Below are 23,212 nucleotides of genomic sequence, written 5' to 3' on the forward strand. Positions count from 1 at the left end.
GGTGGGATCCCTGGGAGCATCTCACCACCGGCAGCCGGCCTGCAGCAAGTGCTCCTGCGGTGCTACGGGTTAGCTGATGCAGGGAGACCAGTGCAAAATAAGCTGAGACAGCTGAACACAACGTGTACCAGCTCTCCGATGCTCACCCCCTGCCTAAGTGCTCTTCTTCTGCCCTGATGCATGCTTTCATGTGGTCCAGACCAATCCGTTTCCAAGTCATCGCATTAAAAGCCTTAATTCGTTTGTCATATGCACATGAAGTAGTAGCGCTGTGTATTCTAGATAAGCAGTTCATGCTGAAAAGGAGATCAGCTTAAATTTTGCAACAGCAGAGAGCCTTTTAATGCCTTTTGTGAGTTGTACCTTGCACCGGGGAGACAGCTTACAGCTTTTTAAGGGTGCTATCGTTGCAGATCTGGGCTGCCCCGATACTGCTGTGCCTCGTCAGGCAAAAGCCCTATTGTAGCACGGGTTGGAAACTGGAAAGCAACTGGGAAACAGCCCCGGGGGGAGTATTTTCGGAAGGCTAAGCCCTCTGCCTTTGCCCCGCAGATGTCATGGCGCCCGCAGTACCGCAGCTCCAAGTTTCGGAACGTCTACGGGAAGGTGGCGAGCCGGGAGCACTGCTTCGACGGCATCCCCATCACCAAGAACGTCCACGACAACCACTTCTGCGCCGTCAACGCCCGCTTCCTCGCCATCGTGACGGAGAGCGCCGGCGGGGGCTCCTTCCTCGTCATCCCCCTCGAGCAGGTAAGAGGTTTGGCCCCGGCGGAGGTGACTCCCATCCGGAGCCGGTCCCTAAGTGCGGGTGTGCGGATGCACGCTCTGTGCCGGGAATCCGCTCCTGCAGCGGGATGTGTGGAGGTCTCTGCACAAGAAAACCGAGGTTTTCTTGTGCGGGGAAGGGAGGATTTACAGCTGCCTCAGCGAATTGGGTTTGTTCTTTAGGAAGAAAATGAAACTTTTGTTAAAAGCATTTTCAGCATCTCTCAGTGAGCACGTGCCGGCAGGGCGGGCGCTGGGCACATCTCCACCCTGCCCCTTCGCAGTGGTCGAGGCCACTCGGGTTTGTGACCCCGCTATTTCACCGACACAGCTCCCAGAAAGCGGGGGAGTCCCTGTGGAGCCTCTCATCCTGCCGAGCAGGTAGCGGGTCTTTGCCCTTTATCTCAGCTTATCCATATAATCTCAGCCCTCAAATTTGCTGCCCTGGACAGCCTGAGAGGGAGAACACGGCTGCGCACCCACTTTTCCTGTTGCAAACCCCCAGGGGCTTTCGCTGTGTGTGCTGCAGCAGATGCCACCTCAGGCGGGATTTATTTTTAAGACTCCATCACCAGCCGCAGCCCCTCAGGAGCAGCCGATGCCCCGGAGCCACGTGCTGTGCAGAGGGCTCTGGCCTTCGGTTCGCAGCTGTACCCCTCTACAGCACTTCGCTCGGGAGAAGCGACGCGTACGCCTCTACGCTATCAATCCTGTTTGCAGCACGTACCCTTTCTCCCCCCCGCCCTGTGTTTTTGCTTCCCCAGCTAAAGGCTTTCCCCGGCTCTTTGCATGAGTACCCACGTGAATCCGCACATCTCTTGCTCATGCAATTTTAAATTCCCAGAAATTCAGCTGATGCTTCAGAAGCCGCCCCGTGGGACTGCACTTGGTGCGCAGCGGTGGCTCCTGGCCGAGCGCTCGTCCCTGCGGCAGACGCAGAGCTGCATCTCTTGGAGGAAAAGCTGGGCGGCAGCGACCTTGAACGTGAAATAAATATTATTACCTTCGCTTTGCTTTGCTCCCGAAACTTGAGCGCAGGGCACTGCCGCGGGGTACCACGGTTGCACTGCTGCTGCTGCTCTCCCGCCGGTGCTCCGGTGCGTGGACTGGCAGCTCCGAGCTGCATCCCACCCCCCGGCACCCTGCCCTCACCCCACAGCTCTTGGGCTGCAGGAGGGGACACGGGGGCTCCGAGTCACTCATTCTCAGGAGCATTTTTGACATCGGAGGAGCTGCACTCACTCCCCTTAAGGACGCACCTACCCCACGTAACTTGAATTCGCACCGTGTATGAAAACATATATGTGCATGGGGAGGAGGTGGTTGTCTCTCAGGCTCCCGGACAGCAAAGGCGCAGTGCCAAACCCGCCGGGATTTCCAGCCGGGAGGGGAAGCTGGCAGAGCTGGCCGCGGTGGGATGGAGGAGTGCTCCCCTCCGCACTCCGTCTCCCCCTGTCCTGGCATTCCTCTTAGAGACTTTCCCCATGTAACGTTCGCATCTCTTCTGAATTTCTCTTTAATTTCTGGAGTAGAATCAGCTACAGATGGGAGAAATGATAATCAGCGTTTTAATTGCAGCGCACAGCTTGACTCCTATTAATATTCGGAAAACCAGGAGCTTTGTCTGAGCACTCGGAGCGCTCCAGCCCCATCTCTGCCTCCCTCCCCACTCCACCGAGCCCGAGCTGGGAGGATGTCCATCCACACACCACTTGCTCGTGGACCTAAATCCTGAGCTAATAACCCGGCGTTGCCAGCGAATTACCCTTTTTTTCTGGCAAACGTAGCCCGCTCCCAGTAGGATAAGAGCAGAGGGAGCGCAATGCCGTTTGCAACCTGTTCCGAAGGGATCGTCAGCCCTGTGCGGAAATCCTGGCAATGCTGCACCCAATAAATCCCGGCCGGAGCAGACCTCGGCACTCCGTGTCAAGTGGCTGCACACGCCTTTGTACAATCTAATAATTTCTTTTTTTTTTTTTTTTAAATAGGGACTGATTAGCTCATTAAGAGTAAACTAATTTTCTTTGGAAATCAGCAGCCCTCTAATTAATTGGCATCCATATTTAGCCGAACATAATTAAGGTAACCTAGATACTGCAGATCTACTCAGGATTTGATTTGCTGCCATCTTTTTTTTTTTTTTCCCCTACATTTCTGCCCCCTGTTCTGCTCAGAAATGTTCCCCAGAAACCCCTCTGCTTTATGCTTCGAGTGACAATGCATTTGCATACGCTGGGCCATATGTTCTTCTGCCTGCACATCAGGAATGCTGGTTCCTCCTGCATTTACGTAGCGATCAAGGGGATGTGCAACCCCTTCTGCAAGGCTGCGCGGGTTGGAAAGACGGAGCACGGCTGCATGTTGTTCCCCCGTCCTCCCTGAGCCTGTCCCCCGGCCCCGCGCTGCCGCAGAGCTGGGGCAGGGTCCCAAATTCGGGAGCCTCGGCCACTGGGAACCAGCCTCTCCCCAGCACCGCGATGGTTTTGTGCTATAAATATCCCCGGAGAGTGGGCGAAGGAGAGCTTGTGCGCTGATGCTGGGGCTGAGGCTCGAGAAGCTGACGGTTTGCTCCCCAGACTGTAGCAACAGAAGGATTCGGTCCAGGCTTCAGCTGAAGGGGAGAGGAGACCGTGCCGAAAATGCCCGCGTATTTTGAGTCAGCAATAACGGGGTTGAGCTCCGTCACCACGAGCAAAACCCAATCTTGGTCGGGCGGTGCAGTTCTGCAGGAAAGCAGCGCAGTGCAATTACGTCCCCGTTTGTGGTCCAGCATGGACCATGCGTCTGCTCCATCCACTCTGGACACGTTCCCGGCACCGGCCGTCCCGCCGCGAGCCGACCCTCATACTCCTTGCCTCGTGAAGGGATGTGCGGACAGAGAGGGGCTGAGCGAGAAGGACCTGTGAAATTATAGGAAAGGTAGGATTTGGGCTCCGTTTTTAAAAAAAATCTGTGCAAAAATCCCAGAAACATTAGGAATGGTGTGGCTACATTTTTTTAGCAGGGAATGCGCTTAATTGGGAGAATCTGAGGTTGGACATTTTACAGCCCCAACAGCGCTCCACATCCCTTAACGCCAACACCGAAATCCAGCATCACCATCAACAGCACAAAGAAGTCACCCGTGGAGGAGCCTTCGCCTCTTCTGGGCTTTCAGACGCTCCGGGGTGCATTTCGTGGCATTTCCAGGCTTTTATCGGTAGCGATGAAGCGTTTCTGTTCCTCTGAAAGGAAAGCCATGGCTCTCACATCCGTGTCTGACCCCGGAGCTGGGATGGGGCTGTGCAGCCCCAGGAACACCCGCTTTCCCCCTCTGCGGCGGGGTTTCCATCCCTAAACTGTTGTCTTCAGCTTCAGTCTGTTTAGTCTCCAAGATGCTTTAGCCTTATCCAAATGCGTGGGGGGCCCCGGAGCACACCGGCCAAGGAAGGGACAAAATACATGGCGCTTGTTAAAGATACTACACTTGCAGCCCCAAAGCCCCAGAGCTGCTCTCCTCCCAGTCCCAGGGCCGGGACAGATTTTAGCAGCAGTTAATAAATCAAAAAATAAACTGGTGTGTTTGCGCTGCAGCTCACCTGCAACAACCAGCAGCGAGGAAGCTCGGCGAGCCCGCGCGCTGCGGCGGCACCGGGGCTTTGCTGGCCCTGGGCTGGCCAAAAGGGCTGGGGAAAACCACGCTCCAGCAGTACGTGGATCTATCTCAGCTGTGCCTGATTTAATTAGCTTCCTATAAATGGGGCTGGGGGTGAGGAGGGGTGCTGGGGGCAGCTCTAAGGGGAGGGGGTTGTTGCTGTGTAGCTTGTTGGGGTGGCCATGGGGTGCTGCAGGGGTCCCTTTGCAGGAGGAGGGTGTATGGCATCGCTCGCTGCAATGGGAGGGGTTTTTTTTCTATAGGGGATGAAGACAGCTTATTTTCCACAGCTGGACAATGTTATCTGCCTGTGTGCCCGAAGGAAGCAGTGAGCAGGAAGGGGAGTCTCTGTTTACGTGTAGGAAGCTGAAGTCCAAAGCCGTGGCTCATGCCAGCGCTGCCTGGTGTGGCCGTGCTCCGCTGTGTGTGAGCTGCTCCAGCCCCTGCGCCCCCGGTGTGGGGCTGAGCGGGGGGCACATCCCTCACCCCGCTGTGGGCAGGGCTGCCTTGCTGCTGGTGATGGATGGGTGCATGGGTGGTGTGAGTGGGGGGGTCCTGGGGGGCTGAGCCCCACTGTGTCCCCATGGGACACTGGTGTCCATCGCTGCTGCTGTGGGAGCCTGTACAAGCCTGCTCAGAGCAGGGGCGAGCCCATGGAGGTGACAGACCCATTGCTGATCCCCACGGAGGTCCCAGACCTCCACGGTGGCCCTGGGGAGGTGGGGACAGGGACAGCGGTCAGGCAAAGCCCGAGTCGTGCTGCAGGGAACCGCTTGCGTGTGCTGCCTGTCCCTCCGTGACCCAGCACAAAGGGATGCAACGGAGGAGCAGCCCCCGTATCACGAGCAGCAGTGCCACCGTCCCTTGTCTGTGTGGGATTAGTGGCAGTGACCCGTGTGGGTGCCCCCCCGCCAGCTGTGTGCCAGGGTGGCAGCTGGCGAGCGGGAGGAGCGGGCTGCGTGCCACAGGCAGCCTGCCCTGGCTCCGGGATGGCTTCTCTTGGCTCAGGGTCCTGGTGGCATCTGCTCTGCCTGTGTGCTTGTGGCATCACCCAAGGGACCCCTGTGCATGCCCTGCTCTGTGGGGACGCCTGCTTCCCAAGGCTGGGCAGAGAACGGGCAAGCTCATCACACAGCTGCTTTCCTTGCTTCTTGGAGCTGCTGCGCTTCAAGGTACTGGGAGGTTTTCTGCAGGAAAAATACAGAATTTTCTCTATTTCTCTATACTATGAACCAATTTTCATGTCCTTGGAGCTTTTCTACCTTTAAACTCGGGACACAGGAGGCTGCCTTTGCTTGTACTATGTTTTGGGTTTTTTTTGATTTTCTGTGAATGTTTCTCTACCCTCAGTGGGAGACATCTCCTTTAACCTAGAGTTGGCCAGGAAAAAAAAAAAAAGACCTGAGGCTTACAAAAAAGCTGTCACTTCAGCATTCCTGTTCCACACTGCAGCACAATCTGATGTCCCTGTGTTTATCAAGGAGGTAACGGGAGAGCAGCTGTGGGAAGCCCAGACCTGGGCTCTGGCTGGTTTTAAGCACCTGGATCAGTCAAAAAGCATCAGCCTAAAATTTTAACGCTGCTCTGAGAGCTGGTGGTGGATCGGAGGAGGAAAGGAGGTCTGAGAACGCGGGTCCTTGGGCCAACAGGAGCTTGGGAGGGGAAATTGGGAATTTTTTTGCCCCATTAGTGCTGCTGCATTTGCAGCCAAGCCTGGGGTCGAGCCTGGGGAGGGGAGAGCTGGGCTTTGGCTGGGCCATGGCAGTGCAGCCCTGCCTGCAATTGCCTGCCCCCTCTGCCGGTTAAAACAGAGAGAAACCCTCTCCTCGCTGGGGAAAAGTGGCTTTTTCTTACCAATAAACATGGATTTATTTTTAGTGTCCATAATCCAATTTAACAGGGACATTATATGGGCTTTTGTCTTTTTAATTAACAAGCTTGAGCCTGGCTGCTGCTTTTATGGTGCAGATAAATACCTCTGCAGCAAGGCTTCGGGGTTTTAATCTGTGCAAATTGTTTGTAAAAGCTGCTGCGTGCATCGCTTTGCGGGTTTTAGGGCGTATAGGGTCCAGCGTGGCTGGGGAAGCTCTGCTGACAGTTACCCCAAGCGCAGGCGGTGGGGATGCTGGGCAGAAGATGGGACACTTACAGCCCCCCCGAGAGTATTTCTATTTAATTTAACAGTATTTATATCCACACAAGGGGAGTAGCTAATAATTAAACCTTCATCCTGGCGAAAATGGCATTAAGCAATGCTGATTTCTTCTCCTGCTTTACCACTTGTATGGTTTAGCTGTATAACAAAAAGAGTAACTAACTCATCTATAACTAACTCATCTATAACTAACTCTAACTCAACTCATCTATAACTTGATGTCATTTTTTGTGGCAAGTAACCTGGTAAATCTGGGGCCGTTTGTTTATCCCAAAGCACCCCTGAACATGCCAGAGACAGCGACAGCATCATCGCTCCTGGGGAAACTGAGGCACGGAGACTTGTGATGCTTGCTCAGGGAGCGTGGTGTGGAGGCTGAGGCAGGGATCCCATCCGGTTGCGGGGGTCAGCTTCTGCGGGGGGAGAGGATGGCTAAGAGTGCTTTGCTGTACAGAGGGTGGTCGCTAAAACCTGCTTGGCTTGCGGCCTTTCCTGCTTTCCCCTTCTCCCCCGCCGTGGCGAGGCTGCCTGGGGAAGGCGCCCGCGGACCCGAGGGGGTGGGAGATGCACAGGCGAGAAAATCCATAGGGCTGAGCAGAAATCCCGCCCGGCTCTGCACACCCCTGCGTTCTTCCGCTGCTCATTTAAAGAATGCATACGCTGTTTTAGCAGGTGCTGGAGGATGCACGGAGCACATCTCCCTCCCCGTTTGTATTTCCCAGGTGTCAGAGGCTGGAAAAGGGGCGGCAGTTCTCACTCCTGGTGTTGTTTTCCTGGAGGTGCACATCTGGCTAAATAGCTCCTTCGCTCCAAGGTGCCAGAACATCAGCTGAGCTTTTAGAATTTGTTTACTAGAAAGCTGGCTCTTGGCTTAGCGTTTTACTTACCGCTCTCATTCACAAGAGCAGCCGGGAAGCTTGGCAGCGTGCTCACGACAACCGGGTTACTCTCTGCAGGACCCAGAAATACGTTCAGACATTTCCAGCACCTGGAATTGACATTTTGATGAACGATATTGTTGATTGCTTGCATGGATTTCTTTGTTTCTGGATTTATATTACTGAGAATCCCTGGAGCAGCCTCCAGCCAGGTCAGCTGTGTGCCCCATCCCTCCCGGAGGCTGATCCTGCTGGGAACACATGTGGTTGCCCAGTCTCCTGGGCCTTGGCTGGCTCTGGCCAAACTGGGGCCATGCAATCGCTCCCGTCTGGTGGTTTGCAGCTGCTGGAGGAGCATCCTGGCAGAAAGGAGGCTGCTAGGGGGGAGCAGAAAAGGTGGAGAAAGGCTTGAAGCATCTGTCTTTGTATTTATTCGGTTGTTGGAGAGAAACATCTCCAGCAGCAGCATCCTTCCACCTGCATATGGGAATTTCCTTGGGGAATTATTTGTGCAAATGCAGTGACTGGGGCAGCAAGCGCTGTCTCTTGGTGCAACACCCCCGCTGCCCACTAACCTGTCCCCCCGCGTTCAAGCTCTCACCGCCCTTTGCTTACATAGCTGGTGTTGCAGATGTGATGCCCAGCTGTGCCTGGAGCCCTCCTCTTGCCTCCCTGTCCCCATGGGCTCTCAGCCGGGGCTGCTCCCTGCTACCGCATGGGGAGATGTGCAGCCGGCAGCGCATCGTGGCAATGGGTTTTCTGGGTCCCTGCTGAGGGTTTGTCCAATTTCTCTCTCGCTTGTGCCGGTTCCCTTCAACTTGGTTCCTAATGACGATCAGTTAACCTGCAGCGACCTTCCCTTGTACCAAAATCAGCCGGGGATCTGCCCCGGGTCGGGGAAATCTGTGTAATTTCCTTCTCTTTGGCTCTTGAGTGGGAAAGACCTTCTTTAAAAAGGCAGTAGTAAATGTATTTACGCTTAATCTCAGCCACTGGAGACTTGTGTGTACTCAAGGATTTCCTGGGAAACCCTGTAAATCCCCTGCGGCTCAGGCAGCGCTTCCCTGATCCCCCTCTAAAAGCTAATAAGGGATCGGGGAGCGTCTGGGGAAAGCTGCTGGGTGGGGAAGGGTGGTCTGCCCGGTCCCCGGGGCTGGTGGTGGGTGCTCCTTCCTTCGGGAGGTTCCTCACCTGGGGACAGGCGCTGAAGGTGCTGGTGTTGATGCTGGGTGGATGCTGCTGTTGTTTCTGTAAAGTTTTCCCTGCGGGATTGGTTTGAGGGTAGAGTTGAATAAAGGTATTCACCCCACTTGTAGAGCTTCATAGGAAGCATGAGGATTTGGAAACATTCTGGGTTTGTGTTTCCAGGGATGCTGGTGAAAAGCAGGTTTTATGAAATGCGTATATTAAAATGATTTATCCAGTTGATCGTAAAGCAAATGTGGAGTCCTGCCATCGCGAGACTGATGCTCGTGCTGCTTAGAGGGTCTGAAGTGATAGCACTTCCCATTGCTTGAGGCCGATGATGATGGCCAAGAGGTTCACGAGATGGGCTCTGATATCAAAATTGCTCGCGAGCTCACACCGCTCACAGCAACGCTTTGATGACTCAGAGTGCTTAAAAGTGATGCTTCTAAGAATAAAGAGGCTTTGCTCCTAGTGATGGTGTTCCCCTTCCCGGGGCAGTCCAACCTCCCGGAGCCGTGCGTCCGTCCCTCCTGGGCTCTGCCCTCGCTGCTGTTCCAGTCGTCCCCGGGGGAGGCTTCCTTCTTGGCCACCAAGCAGCAAAATAACTGAATTCAACCAGCTTCAAAAATTCGTTGTCCTTTCTGCCCTTTCTCCCCCAGCCATAATACAAAGAACTTTCTCCTTTTCAAGTGCTCCTAATTGCTCCAGCGAAGGGAGGGCTTTGAGGGGCTGAAGTTGCCGGCAGGTTTGCTCCTTCCAGGGCGTGCCGTGGAAAACGACCGAGCTGCCGGAGCCCGGAGAGCCGCCCCATGGCACGCTCTTGCTAAGGAGATGGTATCTGGGTCACTGAGCTTCCCCTAGCCAGGGGTCAGGGATCCAGCGATTAGGATTCACCGCAGCTTAATGCACGGCTGCTGGCGAGATCCCTCTAAGAATGACTAAATGGGAAGCTATGGCATGAATCCCTGATTTTTTTTTTTTTTTAAAATATCTATTTTTATTTCCTTTATTTGGCTCCTTCTCCTCTTTCAGGTGCCCTGGGCTTGGGCACAACCCGCCACTGCTCTCGCACAAGGGCTGTCCCTTGCTACGGGCACTGTGGCAGCTCCTGCACGCTGGCTGCCTTCAACTTACTTCAATCAAAGCTCTTGATTTCTTGGGCAGAATCTACCCCTAGTACCCAAACTCTGTTTTGTCCTCTTGAAAGCCTAATGAATTTTGACAAAAACCATCAAATCTGCTTTGCGAAGGAAATCACTCGGCTGGTTGCTCAAAATTAAAGCGATTGCATATTAACTTGTGCCGTTAAAAGGTCTGTCCGCCTGGAATTTAGCAGCTGCCATGTGAATTCCTACTCTAGACAGTGTGTTAATAATGTCATGCTAATGCAAATATGAAAATAGGGGGGAAGCTAGATAATCTGAGCCGTTTGGGTAAGCGAAGGCTGCTGGGGTACTTAATATATTAACCCATAAAGCTGTGCTTTGCATCCCATTAATCCCCAGGCTGGGTGGTACCGGGAGGCAGAGCTTCGTGCCCTGACGAAGCACCGACGTTGCTGCCTTTCCCTCCGCCTTCCGTGTCTCACCTTTAGGTTTTTCCTTCCCAAATGTTGGCTGCTTGTTCCCGGGGGCTGCATCCCCACAGCTCGCGCTTTGCTCCGCATGATGCTCGTGTGCAGGATGAGACCCCAAGCACCCCCTCCTCTCTCCAGGGCTGTGGGGCACGGGGCTGAGCTCTCCCCACCCATGGCAGCCCCTCCCCACCTGCCAAAGGAGGGCAGTATTATTTTTGTTTTCTATGGGAAACCTTAAAGAATGTGAAAAATCAGATTTATTTTTTTCCTAACTTTTCATGGCGTGATTTTTGCAGTGGAGTTTGGGTGAAGGCAGCAGCTGAGCCGGGGGCTCTGCGGGTCTCCCCAGGCCATGGGCAGCTCTCTCCCCATGTCCTGAGCATCCCTCCTGGGTGCCCAGCCCACCAAGGGCACCCGATGTACCGGGGCCCCGAGGAAACAGCTGCTGAATGTGACTGCCAGTTTTAGATATTGAGATGTTTTTAGTGAAAAGCAACATTTTCCTAAACCTTCCCCTCCGCCCCTTTTGGAAAATTCGATTTAGTGGAAAACTAATTTTTTTATCAAACCTGTTTTCTAGGCTCTGCATTGGAAAGACTTTATTTTTTATTTAAACGAAGGGTTTGTCTTCTCTAATGATTCGCCTTGCGTTTTGGCACACGTACTCTCAGTGCTCGGTCAGTCGATGCTCCTCCTTGGGCTTCGCTTTTCCCGGGGACCGTTGGCTCCCGGCATGGAGATCGTAGTGTCTTGGGGGGATCCCTGAGATTCTGGGGGCCATTGCCCCCCCACTGTGTGACGGGGACTTCCCAAGGGGCTGTCTTTGCCACTGAGTAAAAGGAAAATTTAAAATCCATGGGTGATGCGTACTTTAATGTATTGCCCTTCCTATGGGATGCTCCAGTCTTTGCAGTGGTGCTTGATATAATCTAGGCAAAGAAAAGTATCTGGGGGGTGCAGGAGGGGGGATGAGGGGCTGGGGGGATTCAGGGGACCATCCCTCCGGCCACGGCACCATCCAGAGCCACCGGAGGCTTGGGTCACCCTGGCAAAACTGTCAGAAAGTCACTTTGCTTGGGTTTAGCCCTAAAAACCTGAACTGATTTCTAATAGCACTAATAAAACCCAAGTCTGGGGCCGGGGAAAATGCCCTTTCAGCTGTTCGATAATGTTGGAAAAGTGTCCGTCGGTCACGGCTGCTTATCTGGGGCAAAGCTGCCGGGTAAATGTGGGGAAGAAAATGCGTTAGTGGATGGCAGGAGGCAGTTAAGAGTCCAGGGCTGATGTGGCAGCTCAGATCTGAGCTGGGTTGTTGCTGACGGGCAGAATGATCAAAATTCAGGCTCTCTGAGCGAACCCAAGCGATGCTGTCGGCAGCCAAAGGAGGAGGCGGGCGCAGCCGGCTCTTCCATCCATCCCTGCCCTCACACCCCTGAAATTGGCCCTAATCGAGGTTAAAATCACACCGGCAGGTATCAATCACCGAAGGGAGAATGAACCCTGCGCCATATGGGTAGGGAATTTGCGTAACGTGCCATAATTAGAAAGAGGCTCATGGGTTAGAAATCAGTCTTGCGTTAAGTGCTCATCACAGACCGGCTAACGGGTGATCCTGTCACACGCCGGGGACTTAATGAGTGTTTGTAAGAGACTGCATGGAAGGGCGGAGGGGAACGACTGGCAGCGACCCTGGTACCCAGCCGGTGATGGAGCTGGAGGTCTCCGTTTGTTCACGTGCTGAAGGCAGCGAGAGCAGGCACCTATTTTTTTTTCCCTTTACGTTGATAACTGAAATGACCTATATAACTAAGTCCCCGGTGTTTTAAGGCCAGCCTAGTTCTCGTCTTATATACGTGCCATGTCCAAAGGATGACTTAGAGCTGCTGTAGCAATTTGAGCAAGAACTGGCTTTTCACTCTAATAATAATGCCTATGAAAAGTATTTTAAAATTGATAAAGCGGGCTCGGGGAGGGTTGTGTTTGCCTGTGTTTCTCAGTGCCTCGTGCGATTGTTTTCTGCATCTCCATCCCTGCCCATGCATCCCGCCCTGCTCCCGGCTGGCGTTCACCGCAGCTGCGACCGACCATGAAGCGCTGCAGTGGGCACCGTGGCTGCCCGGCAATTAGTAGCTGCGTCTCCCTGGGAGCAAATTAATTCAAATAAACCTTTCCAGCAGCGATGGCGCAGGGGTGAGCCCCTGGGCCTGATCCGGCTGCCCAGAGCACTCCTAGCCATTGCCCTTAGCTGCGGATGGTAAAAATGCGGCGTGTTATCCTCTGTGCATTTCTTTGTTCACGTTAAATGGAGCCGGAGCTCGATATGTTAAAAGGTCAGTGCTGGAAGGGCTATGAAATATTTAGTGGCTGTGTCGTGCTGACCTAGTTAGTTTGCACGCTCCAGGCGTGCCACCATCTCCGGGCTGCGGCGAGGGGCCAGCACAGGGGAGGGAAGGGCGGCGGGGTGGCCGGCCGCGGAGGCACCCCGCAAGGTCCCTGCAAGGAGCTGGGGTTCCTACAACCCATCTGCAATGGGGAACCTTAAGAGGAGGCTGCGCCGAGTGCCGGGCACCGTCCTCTGCTGCGGAGCTCTGCAGGTCCTCGCTCTGCTGGGATGGCAAGACCGGACCGTCCGGTCTTGCAAGGATTTCCATCCCTGTGGAAGGATCCCATCAAGCAGTGTCATGGTTAGGTTATTAGTGTCGTTAAGCAAGAGTGTTGATGATCCTGAAGTCGCCGGGGCTTTGTCCTGCAGAGCACACATGCATACCTTGCTCAACGTCACTTCCAAAGCTTGGGAAGGGAGGACCAAACATTCCCTGCGGGACCCAATGGCTGGTCTGCCTTGAGGCCCGAGGATTGGTTTGGAGCCTCTCGAGGCCCTTCCAGCCCTTTTGCCCGTGGTTTCGGATGGTCACGCAAAGGTTTCTCACTGCACTGGGGCTGGGTGGGTGCTCGCGCGGAGCAGCCCCGGGGGCTGTGTTTGCAGAAACCCCTTCTTGTACACGGATCAGCTGCGACCACCCTGGGACTACTGATGGGGTAAAACCACTCCGCGACTCAGCCGGGCATCTCCTCCAGCCAAAAGCCCCATTCCGGAGCAATCTACAGAGCCTGCTCCCCTAACAGGGCTCCAGCCTACCAATTTTATCACTAAATTATTTTTTTTTCCTCTCTTTTTTTGGTTGTTTCTAATTCCAGACAGGCCGGATCGAACCAAACTACCCCAAAGTTTGCGGTCACCAGGGCAACGTGCTGGACATCAAGTGGAATCCCTTCATTGAGAACATCATCGCGTCATGCTCCGAAGACACCTCGGTGAGCTGGGATGCTTTGGGCTGGCACCTCCCAGGACTCGTGCAGCTCCCTACACCCTCTCGCCTTTAATTTATACACCCCGAGGCGCGGGAGAGGGGCTGCCGGAGGCACGGCGGGGGGGTGATGGCTCAGCGGTCTCAAGAACGGAGAGGGGGTAAGAGATTGATGCAGAGCAATAGGCAAATTGTGCCAATCCCCGGCTCCTGTGTCGGCGGTGCAGGGGCTGTGGTCGGTGCCAGCTCCTCTGCTGTCCCCACTGCCACTTATCGTCACAGCACTGCTCTGTGTCCCCTGCTGCAGATAAGCCGTACAGCTGTGCACAACAAGGTCTTTTTTTTTTTTCTTTTTTTTTCCCAATGCTATTATTAATCCTCCTTGCTATTGGGGACTGCAGGGGCTGCGACTGCTCTCGTGGCCCGATCCGTCAAGTGATATGAGCAAGAGGCAGTTTTGCAAGCTGGGGGATAATGAATCGGGTCATCTTTACGTAGCTGTTATTTGCATCCTCCTCCTCTTTATTTTCTGGACACAAACAAGTCCATCCCGAAGGCTGTATCGTAAAGGAAAAAAAGCCTTTGCACAAGGGAGAAGATCAGAAACCATCGCCCATTCTGCACGGCAAAAGCTGGCGTTTGGGGTGACCCAGTTTTTAACCAGTTACAAAGCTGCTTCGCCTGATCCTTAGCATTTCATTGTGTTATCACCTAATGCCTCGTCCTCTCCTTCAGTATATTGGCATTTTTTATTAGCTGAAAGCTTGTCAAGGAGGATAGTGAGAGGGGAAGAAAATTCAGGTCGTGGCCATGAATCATGGTGAGCTGTCTCCCACTTTAAATTATATATAACCTTTTCTGTACAGTCGACGGGGAATGGGAGGTGCTGGGAGATAGGGAGGGTACTGGGAGACTTCATGAGCCATCGTTAAACCTGGGAAATTAAGTTCATTGCCCCTGAGGCTGTCTGGTGTGGGGGGGTTTCCCCCCCGATGGAGATGAGTTGGAGGGGAACGGCCCCACAGCTGGGTGGGCTCGTGGCTCCGGGTGCCACCCCACGCCTGGGGTGCTGCTTATGGGCAGGTCCTGCACCTTCGGGCTCTCTCCCAGGAGGTTTAACGAGGTTCAGGCCAACAATCTTTATCAAAGAGAGAGGATGCTCGGGTCCTCGCGCAGTCCAAGCTGCAGAAAACAGGGTATTCGCATGATATTTGTCACCCGGGGCAGCGTCGGTCCCAGGCTGGGGCCACCACCGCTTTGGGAGACATGGAGGCTCTGCCATGAGCACGGCGACGCAGCCGGCCAGTCCTGCTCCGGACTCGTGTCTTCCCTCCATCATGCCCTACACGGAGAGGGCAATGCGTGCAGCCGTGTCCCTGGGGCATCGCTGCGGGTTAATCCTCTCCAAGGGGGTGATGAGGATTTTATGGCTCCACAGGATCCGATATTAACAGCCGCAGTTAGATGTTGCCTTGCCAGAGAGCGATCTCTTGCAGCCCACCCGGGTTATTGCTCTGCTTGAAACCCCTCCTGTAACTATTCCCTCGCTATCAAGCCTGTATCCATCCCTACCTGTCTGTCCCTGCTTGGATAACGGCGTCTGTCCTCGCCTGAGGCGCTCCCGTGGGGTGCCGGGGCCGTTAATTCATTATTTCTCCTCGCGGGACAATTAGCAGCACGGCTGATCCTCGAGTCCCCCGTCCCCGCTGCGGTGCTGCGAGTTGCTGAAATGCTGTGAAGGCTCTTTGGGAAGGAGATTTTAAAGGGCAGGACAAAACAAGCGGGAGGATTAAAAGGGGAATTACCTGATCTCCGTGGGTGTTTCAGGCTCTGCGTGTTCTTTGTGCCGGGGCTCTCCGTGCACTCCGGCGCAGTGAGCTGATGCGGCACGCAGAGCTGGAGGGGGGATTGTGCAGCGCGGTGTTTTGTTTGCAGGATACGTCTCTCTGTGGAAAGGCGCATTTCAGGGAAAATTTTATCAAGAAGGTTTCTTGGGATGGGCTGGGAGAGGAAGCCTCCGGTTTCACAGGCTGCGTCCCACCCTGGCTGCTCTCCCTGGGGTCATGGGAGGAGGGTGGAGGACAGCGCTTCTAGGGTTGTTCCTATGATTTTTTTAATGAGAGTTCTCCAAAAGCGTTGTTTCCATCTCAGGATTCAGTCTGGAGAAGAGGAGGCTGAGGGGAGACCTCATCACTCTCTACAACCACCTGAAAGGGGGTTGTGGGGAGGTGGGTGTTGGTCTCTTCTCCCAAGTGACAAGTGACAGGACAAGAGGAAACGGCCTCAAGTTGTGCCAGGGGAGGTTCAGGCTGGATATTAGGAAAAATTTCTTTCCTGAGAGAGCGGTGGAGCACTGGCAGAGGCTGCCCAGGGAGGTGGTGGAGTCACCATCACTGGAGATGTTCAAGGACCGTGTGGCCGTGGCACTGCGGGACATGGTTTAGTGGGCATGGGGGGGTTGGGGTGATGGTTGGACGTGATGGTCTTACAGGTCTTTTCCAACCGTAGTGATTCTGTGAGGTTGTGAAACCCAGCGCTTGAATTTTGGGTTAGCTCCAGCTATGCCTATACTGGCAACAGAAGGGCATTAGTACTGCAATCAGTTCCGACACATCTATTTTCAGGTCACAGTGACCGTGGTAATGGGGAAACCTGCCTAAAATAGCCTGTCCCTGGCACTCACCCCCTTTCTTTGCAAGACACGAGGACTGATGCAAGTCCGTTAGGAGCAGACCGCAGAGGTGATGCCACGCTGCAGAGCCCCAGGGGTGCTTCCCAGCTGAGCATGGGTGCAGGACGCATTTAATAACCAACCTTTCGGCTCCCTGCCCAGCGAAGGGCAAGAGGTAGCTCCTAGCTGAGCAGACCCTGACGATGCAGGGAGCTTGGGCATGTCGGCTGAGCGCGTGAAGGTTTCCCTGTGTCCCCCCCGGTTTGACGACGCATGCCCGGAGCAGCGAGCACGCGGGCAGGCACCTCTCCGGCTTGCAGAGCTCGCTCGGAGACCTCGTGGATGCAGATCGCCGGAGCGAGGCACAGCCGGCGGTTTGGTAACAGCCGTTTCGTAACCCTCCGCTTTCGTAACCGGTTCCTTCCACACCCGGCGATCAGGGTTGTGTTGCTTGTTCCTCGCGTTGTGCCTCGTTTGAAAACCGCTGATGCTCTCAGAATCGTCCCTCCAAGCCAAACCAGCCTCTTAACCGTGTCTCTCTCGTAACGCCGTTTCCTCTGCACCCCAGGCAACCCGAAGAGCGGTGGCTCCCACCTCTAAATGTGCAGGTTTGGGCAGAAAACTCACCGCTCCACCCGTACATCCTTATGCAGATTTTTCACTGCAATATTGCAAATGAATTTTTTGCCCCCCCCGCCCCACGCTGTAGCTCAGCCCATGCATGGATCCTTGCGGATGCTGGTGAAGAGAGAGAGGAGCGACCGAAGGGGCAGCAGGATGAGTCCTCCCCAGGCAGCAGCCTTCCCGATATTCCCTGTTCTGGAAAAGCTTTATTTCAACTCGGTGGTACTCGTTGGGGCAGCGCGGCCCCGGCCACCGCGTCTGCCCAAAGGCAAGCTCGTCTTTCGAGGTGCTGGCGGAGGAGGCGAAAGGGAACTTGCACAGGCTGTGCGCTGCAGTCGATATTGTTCGGCTTTTTTAATGAGTGTTACTTAAGTGTTGTGACGTGTCTGCAACTGAAATGAGAGCTGGGATGAGATGAAGGCTCCCGGAAGGATGAACATGCTGGCCAAGGCAGCCTGCCGTGGGGAGGAGATGGGGGTGCAAAACTCGGTCGTTTCACCTCTTCGCCTGACCCGCGGGGACCTGTACGCACCGCCAAACCCTGCCGGGATTCGGGTGGCTCCGGGAAGCCGCAGGGCTGGCAGGACCCTGGGTCTCGCGGCTCGGATGGGTGCAGGGCGCTCGGGCGCCGAGCAGACCGAGGGGGTTAGATCAATGCGACGTGTCACTTCGGCTTCATACCGGTGAGCTGCCGCGGAGGTGAAAGCGTCCCTAACTGCTCTTTGACAGCATTATCTGGAGCTGTTTCACTGAGGAGGAGACGCTGTAGAAGCCATATTCTGTCCCAGCGCGTCACCTCCTTTTGTTCAGCAAGCACCTTCTCTGCAGGGGCTTTTCTGGCTTGTTCCTAACCCAGGTTCTCCCCACTGGGCAGACGGAGGCTGATGGCAGCGGGGGTTCTTCCCCGGCCCCGCTCCCCCGGGAGCGCTGCGTCGGCTTCCCCGGGTCCTTCTCCTCAGCACCCACAGTCCAGGGGTGAAAGCGCTGCCTTTTTTTGGGCTACCGTTCCCCCCGGTGCTTGTTGGTCCGATGGGACGGACTCTCCGTGCTCCCCCTTGCCCTCGCAGGGGACCCGATCGACCCCAGGACATGCATTAGGGTGCAGGATGAGGCCGCTGGCATTGGGGCACTGCGGGGATTCAGCAGCTCAGAGCACCCCCCCAAGCAGGTGTTGGGGTCCTCCCGGCGCTCCCAAACCCATCCCAACACCTGCCCCGTCCCGCAGGTGCGGATCTGGGAGATCCCGGAGGGCGGCCTGAAGAGGAACATGACAGAGGCCGTCCTGGAGCTGTACGGGCACAGCCGGCGCGTCGGCCTCGTCGAGTGGCACCCCACCACCAACAACATCCTCTTCAGCGCCGGCTACGACTATAAGGTGAGCCCTGCCCGGCCCCGCTCCTTGCGCTGCCCAGGGCTGCCCTTCCAAAGGCTTTTCCCTGCTCGTGGCATGGACGGGAGTCACCGGCGTGCAGCCAGGGCAAGGTCCTGCCGGCTGGAAGAAAATGACCCTCCGTGCCTGCAGCAGACGGTACCTTCCCTCGCGCGAGGTCTTGCACCCCGTCATAAGGACTGTTTTAATTTTGCACAGGCAGCAGCTGCAGGGCAGCCCTGGGAGGAGGGAGAGGGGCTCTGGAGGTGATTTCAGCCAAAATAGGAGATATTAAGATGCCCAAAGCAGACGTGGAGGTTGCAGGAGGGGTGGGGGGGTCTCCAGGAGTGGAGACGTCAGGGCAGCCTCCCCCCTTCCCGCAGGTCCTCATCTGGAACCTGGACATCGGGGAGCCGGTGAAGATGATCGATTGCCACACGGACGTCATCCTCTGCATGTCCTTCAACACCGATGGCAGCCTCCTGGCCACCACCTGCAAGGACAAGAAGCTGCGGGTCGTGGAGCCGCGCTCCGGCAGGGTCCTGCAGGTGCGGCGCTCGCGCCGGGGGGGCTGCGTGCTCATGGCATGGGGGGGGCAGGAATAAGATCTTGGGGAGGAATCCTGCTGAAAGGTGTAAAAACGTTTGCAAGGTACTGTACCTACTCGTGATGTGATGTTTGGCATCTGTCAGGGTCTGCGGGTAATTGCTGTGGGGAGGGGCTGGTTGTTTTAATTAGGTGGAGGTGATGGGGAGGGCTCAGCCTCGTGCCGAGCACAGGAGTTGGAGGCTTTTATTCTTTTATTAATTAAGGGTTTATGGAAAATAGTAGAAATTTGGGAGGGCTGCAGAAAGTTCCAGAAGGAGGCACAGTTTGGAGGAAGGTGGTGGTAATTAGACCACCTCAGTAAAGGTGATATCTAATATTAGGGGAGATGGGCAATTTCATTTTGCACAAGGGACAGGGGCTGAATCACGGCACCTCCGTGCCGGCTGCCACCCCACCAGCCCGGAGCCGGCGTTTCACCGGGATGAGGCGGGAGAGGCGTTGGGGGGGCGGCAGGTCGGGGTACCTGCCAAGGAAGGGGCTTTCCCAGGGCGAGGGCCGGGTCTGGGGGCTGCGACGGGGCGGGGGGCTGCCGGCGAGCGCGCTCCTGTCTTGCAGGAGGCCAGCTGCAAGAACCACCGCGTCAACCGGGTGGTCTTCCTGGGCAGCACAAAGCGGCTGCTGACGACGGGGGTGTCGCGCTGGAACACGCGTCAGATCGCTCTCTGGGACCAGGTGGGTGCCGGGACCCCCGCTCCATCCCCACTGGGACCCCCGCTCAGCACGAGCATCGGGACATCTTGCTTAATAAAGTGGTTTTTTCCTCTCGCGCAGGAAGACCTGTCCATGCCCCTGATAGAGGAGGAGATTGACGGGCTCTCGGGTCTCCTCTTCCCTTTCTACGACGCCGACACTCACATGCTGTACTTGGCTGGCAAGGTACGGGCTGCGCTTCGCATCCCGCGGCTGCGGGGGCTGCAGCATCTCCTGGGGGGATGATGGGGCAAACGGCGTCAGACAAAGAACCGGCCCATTGGCAGGGCCATGCCGAGCCCCGAGCAAAGCGTTACGCCACGAAACCCTGGTTTGGAGCGGTGCTCACTGCTGTTGCGTGAGTGGGCAGCATCCCGTTGGGTGATGCACGGGGCTGCAGCATCCCCAGCCTGTCTCCCTGCAGCAGGTCCCAAGGACGGGGTGCTGGGGGTGGCTATCGTCTTTATTCAACCCCATGTTTGCCAAAGTAAACTGTCCCTCTTCCCTGCGCTCGCTCCAGGGCGACGGCAACATTCGGTACTACGAGATCGGCTCGGAAAAGCCCTACCTGAGTTATCTCATGGAATTTCGCTCCCCGGCCCCACAGAAAGGACTGGGTAAGGATGGCTCTGCTGCTGACCCTTCACTCTGAACGTGCAAAAGGTGGATGGAAGGTGCTTAATTAAATGCCGCTTGTAAATGGGTTTGGCACAGATTTGGCGGGCGCTGTGCCGGCTCCGGAGCATCAACGCAGGGCTGCGGCGCATGCAGGGCGGTGTTTGCATTGCTGTGCTGTCCTTCCTGCGGTGATGCAGCCAGGCTGGGGCTGGGTCCCGGCCAGGCGCATGCCCGGTGACACCCTTCCTGCTGTCACACATGCCACGACTTTACCAGGGGTTATCAGTGATTCCTGTGATTTGTCCTGAATAAAAGCTGCTCATCCCTTTCCCAATATCCCTGCAGATGCTCCTGGTGCGGCCCAAGTCTGTGCCCCAGGTCCCCAGGGTGGTGGCAGGGATTAATTCAGTAAAGACCTGGGTCTCCTGATGGAGACCAAGGATCTTTTGGGGTCCTCCGTGCCGGGCACAGGTCCCAGCCGGCTGCCTGGGGTTTGCAGCACCCGGGCGTTACTGTCTGCGCCTCCTCCGCAGGGGTGATGCCAAAGCACGGGCTGGACGTGTCGGCCTGCGAGGTCTTTCGTTTCTACAAGCTCGTCACCCTCAAGGGCCTGATCGAACCCATCTCGATGATCGTCCCGAGGAGGGTGAGTCCCTCGGGGCGCGGGGGCGAGCGGCGTCCGGGGGTGTCCGAAGCGGGACGGTGTGATGGGGATGCCCGTTCTTGCACCGCTTTGCTGACCAGTCTGACGGCTGGGTCTCTTTCCACCAGTCTTAGACCTCCCAGTCATTACACGTGGGATTCCCGGCTTTTTTTTACCCAAGGCTGAATGGGAATGTTTTTAGGAAATGCAGCTCTGCATTGCTCCTGGCCTTGATGCAATTGTTTTGTGCAAAATCTGCTTGGTCCATTGCGACAGGTAACAAGGGGCGGGTCTCGCCTGAGGTTTGGGGACTCTTTCTGGTAAAATATCTCTCGGAGCTGGAGCTGGAGCAGGGTTTGGTGTTTGCCTTCCCAGCGCCGTCTGCGGCTGGAAGCAAACCCAGCCGCCGGTCCCGGGCTCTGCCGCAGCTCAGCAGCCGCTCGTCCTCCTCCGGCCCCTCCGCTCTGCTGCCGGCGGCTGGCTGGCGTTTCCCAGCTCCACCGCGTGTGCCCTGAGCAGGCAGCGCCGGCGTTTCTCGTCTAACTTAATGGTGCAACCACCAGTTTATTCCTTCCCGGGACGCCCTGGGTGGCTGCATTGCTGCGTGCCAAAGGAGTGAGCGCAGCTGTTTGCAGCACGTTGCAACGTGTAGTTAAAATTGTGAGCAGATTCACGGAGGCGGTTGCTTTTCTTTCCCCGTGTTTTTAGTCAGAAACGTACCAAGAGGACATTTACCCGATGACTCCGGGTACGGAGCCAGCCCTCACGCCGGATGAATGGCTGAGCGGGGTGAACCGAGGTAAAGCTGCCGGTGCCACGCTGGGTGGGCGGCACGGAGCCCCCAAAACGGCAGGACGGGGCCGCAGCCCCCCCTGACCCCCCCTCCCGTGCTCTGCCCCACTCAGATCCCATCCTGATGTCGCTGAAGGAGGGCTACAAGAAGACATCCAAAATCGTCTTTAAGGCACCGGTGAGGGAGAAGAAGAGTGTTGTGGTTAACGGCATAGACCTGCTGGAGAACGTGCCGCCCCGGACGGAGAACGAGGTAGGGCAGCACAGCCCTGGACCGGGGCACGGGGACGGGAGGGGACGGTCGCTGGCCGAGGGGGACGTTTTCTGGGTGCAGCTTGGAAAGCCACCGCTCTGAGGGTCTCTGCTTGTACTCCCAAACTGTGGTGCCTGGGCAGCGTGTTCCCCTGTGGCTTGAAGCATCCCGCTCCGCGCTAACCACGGAGCACCCAAAAGGAGCGGCGTTAAGCTCCTGAATTTTTTTTTTTTTTTTGAATTAAAATCCTCCTCCGGGAACATCATACGGAGGTGCTGGGGAAACATCAGCACTTGGTCCTGGCAGGAATTTGTTTTGCTGGAGCTGAGTTTGCAGATTGCATGCGTAGGGCATCCCCGAGCCGGAGGATGAAATATTAAATCCGAGCGAGCGGGCAGCGCGGCAGATGACATCGTGTTGCAAAAGCGGCCGAGTTATGAAACTGCCCCGGCACGGCTCCAGGGGCTGGCAGGAGGGCAAAGCCCCGGGGGCGAGCGGCCGGCGCAGTCCCTCCAGCTCCCTCCTTCCCTTCCAGCTCCTTCGGATGTTCTTCCGACAGCAAGACGAGATCCGGCGGCTGAAAGACGAGCTCTCGCAGAAAGACATACGGATCCGACAGCTACAGCTGGAGTTAAAAAACTTACGTAACAGCCCGAAGAATAACTAATTTCCAGGGACGTTTTATAAATAAACTTTCTTTGTTTATACTCGCTCTTTAATTTTATTGTATCCACTTACACAGAATATGAGCCAGAAGTCAAGTGACCTGCCAAGAGCCCACTCGCTAACTGGAAATACGTCCTCCTAGTCTTGTCTAGCACTAAAACCGCTGTAACCGAAAGCTACTGCATGAGAGGCGGCTGGGGCGTCCGCGTGCCCCAGCGATGGTCTTGGAGTAAGTAGACGAGCCGTGTCCCCTCCGTCGGGATTCACCGGCACGGGGGAGCCGAGGCGGCGGCGACTCCCCGGGAAAGCGCCATGCTTCGTTGCTATTAATTTTTTTTCCTATGCAAAAAATGTGACGGTTGGGTGCGGAACTGGAACGGGGTGCGGGAAGGGGCTTAATTCACAAAAGCACGCTGCCGCGGAAGCGGCCCGGGACCATTCCCAGGGCGGCGGTGCTGCCGGGGCGGTGGCTGTGGCACGGCCAGGCTTTGGCAGGAGCAGCCTGTGAGTGTCCCCGGGCTACAGCCCAGGGAAGGGAGTTGCTCCATGTGCATGCGTGTGTGCGTGCAGCCGTGCACACACATCTCCAGCCTTCTTTTAAAAAAAAAAAAAAAAAGAGGCTGGGTTTCCTAACCGGAGAGGGAATTTTGCTCCCTCCGTCTCTGCAAAGAGGGACTTGCCCTCCTTCTTTCCGCTGGGACACGTGCCAGTGCCACGGGGAGGGGGGAAGGATGTCACCCGGCTCACCCCGAGGGTCCCCGGGCGGCTGC

At 56.0% G+C, this 23,212-nt stretch overlaps 1 protein-coding gene across 1 annotated transcript in view; it reads left to right on the plus strand.

Annotated features, from left to right (window-relative positions):
• CORO2B (coronin 2B) overlaps positions 1-22,968 on the plus strand; it is a 31,555-nt gene extending 8,587 nt beyond the window's left edge. The window contains exons 2-12 of the mRNA XM_059823595.1: positions 553-753; positions 13,398-13,514; positions 18,028-18,177; positions 18,555-18,719; positions 19,336-19,452; positions 19,552-19,656; positions 19,991-20,087; positions 20,622-20,734; positions 21,440-21,530; positions 21,637-21,776; positions 22,312-22,968. Of these exons, the coding sequence (XP_059679578.1) occupies positions 553-753; positions 13,398-13,514; positions 18,028-18,177; positions 18,555-18,719; positions 19,336-19,452; positions 19,552-19,656; positions 19,991-20,087; positions 20,622-20,734; positions 21,440-21,530; positions 21,637-21,776; positions 22,312-22,443 (1,428 nt within the window). The 3' untranslated portion in view covers positions 22,444-22,968. The remainder of the gene's footprint in view (positions 1-552; positions 754-13,397; positions 13,515-18,027; positions 18,178-18,554; positions 18,720-19,335; positions 19,453-19,551; positions 19,657-19,990; positions 20,088-20,621; positions 20,735-21,439; positions 21,531-21,636; positions 21,777-22,311) is intronic.
• Positions 22,969-23,212: the final 244 nt, after the last annotated feature.

The sequence above is a fragment of the Gavia stellata genome, chromosome 13, assembly GCF_030936135.1.
Source record: "Gavia stellata isolate bGavSte3 chromosome 13, bGavSte3.hap2, whole genome shotgun sequence".
Taxonomy (NCBI): Eukaryota; Metazoa; Chordata; class Aves; order Gaviiformes; family Gaviidae; genus Gavia; species Gavia stellata.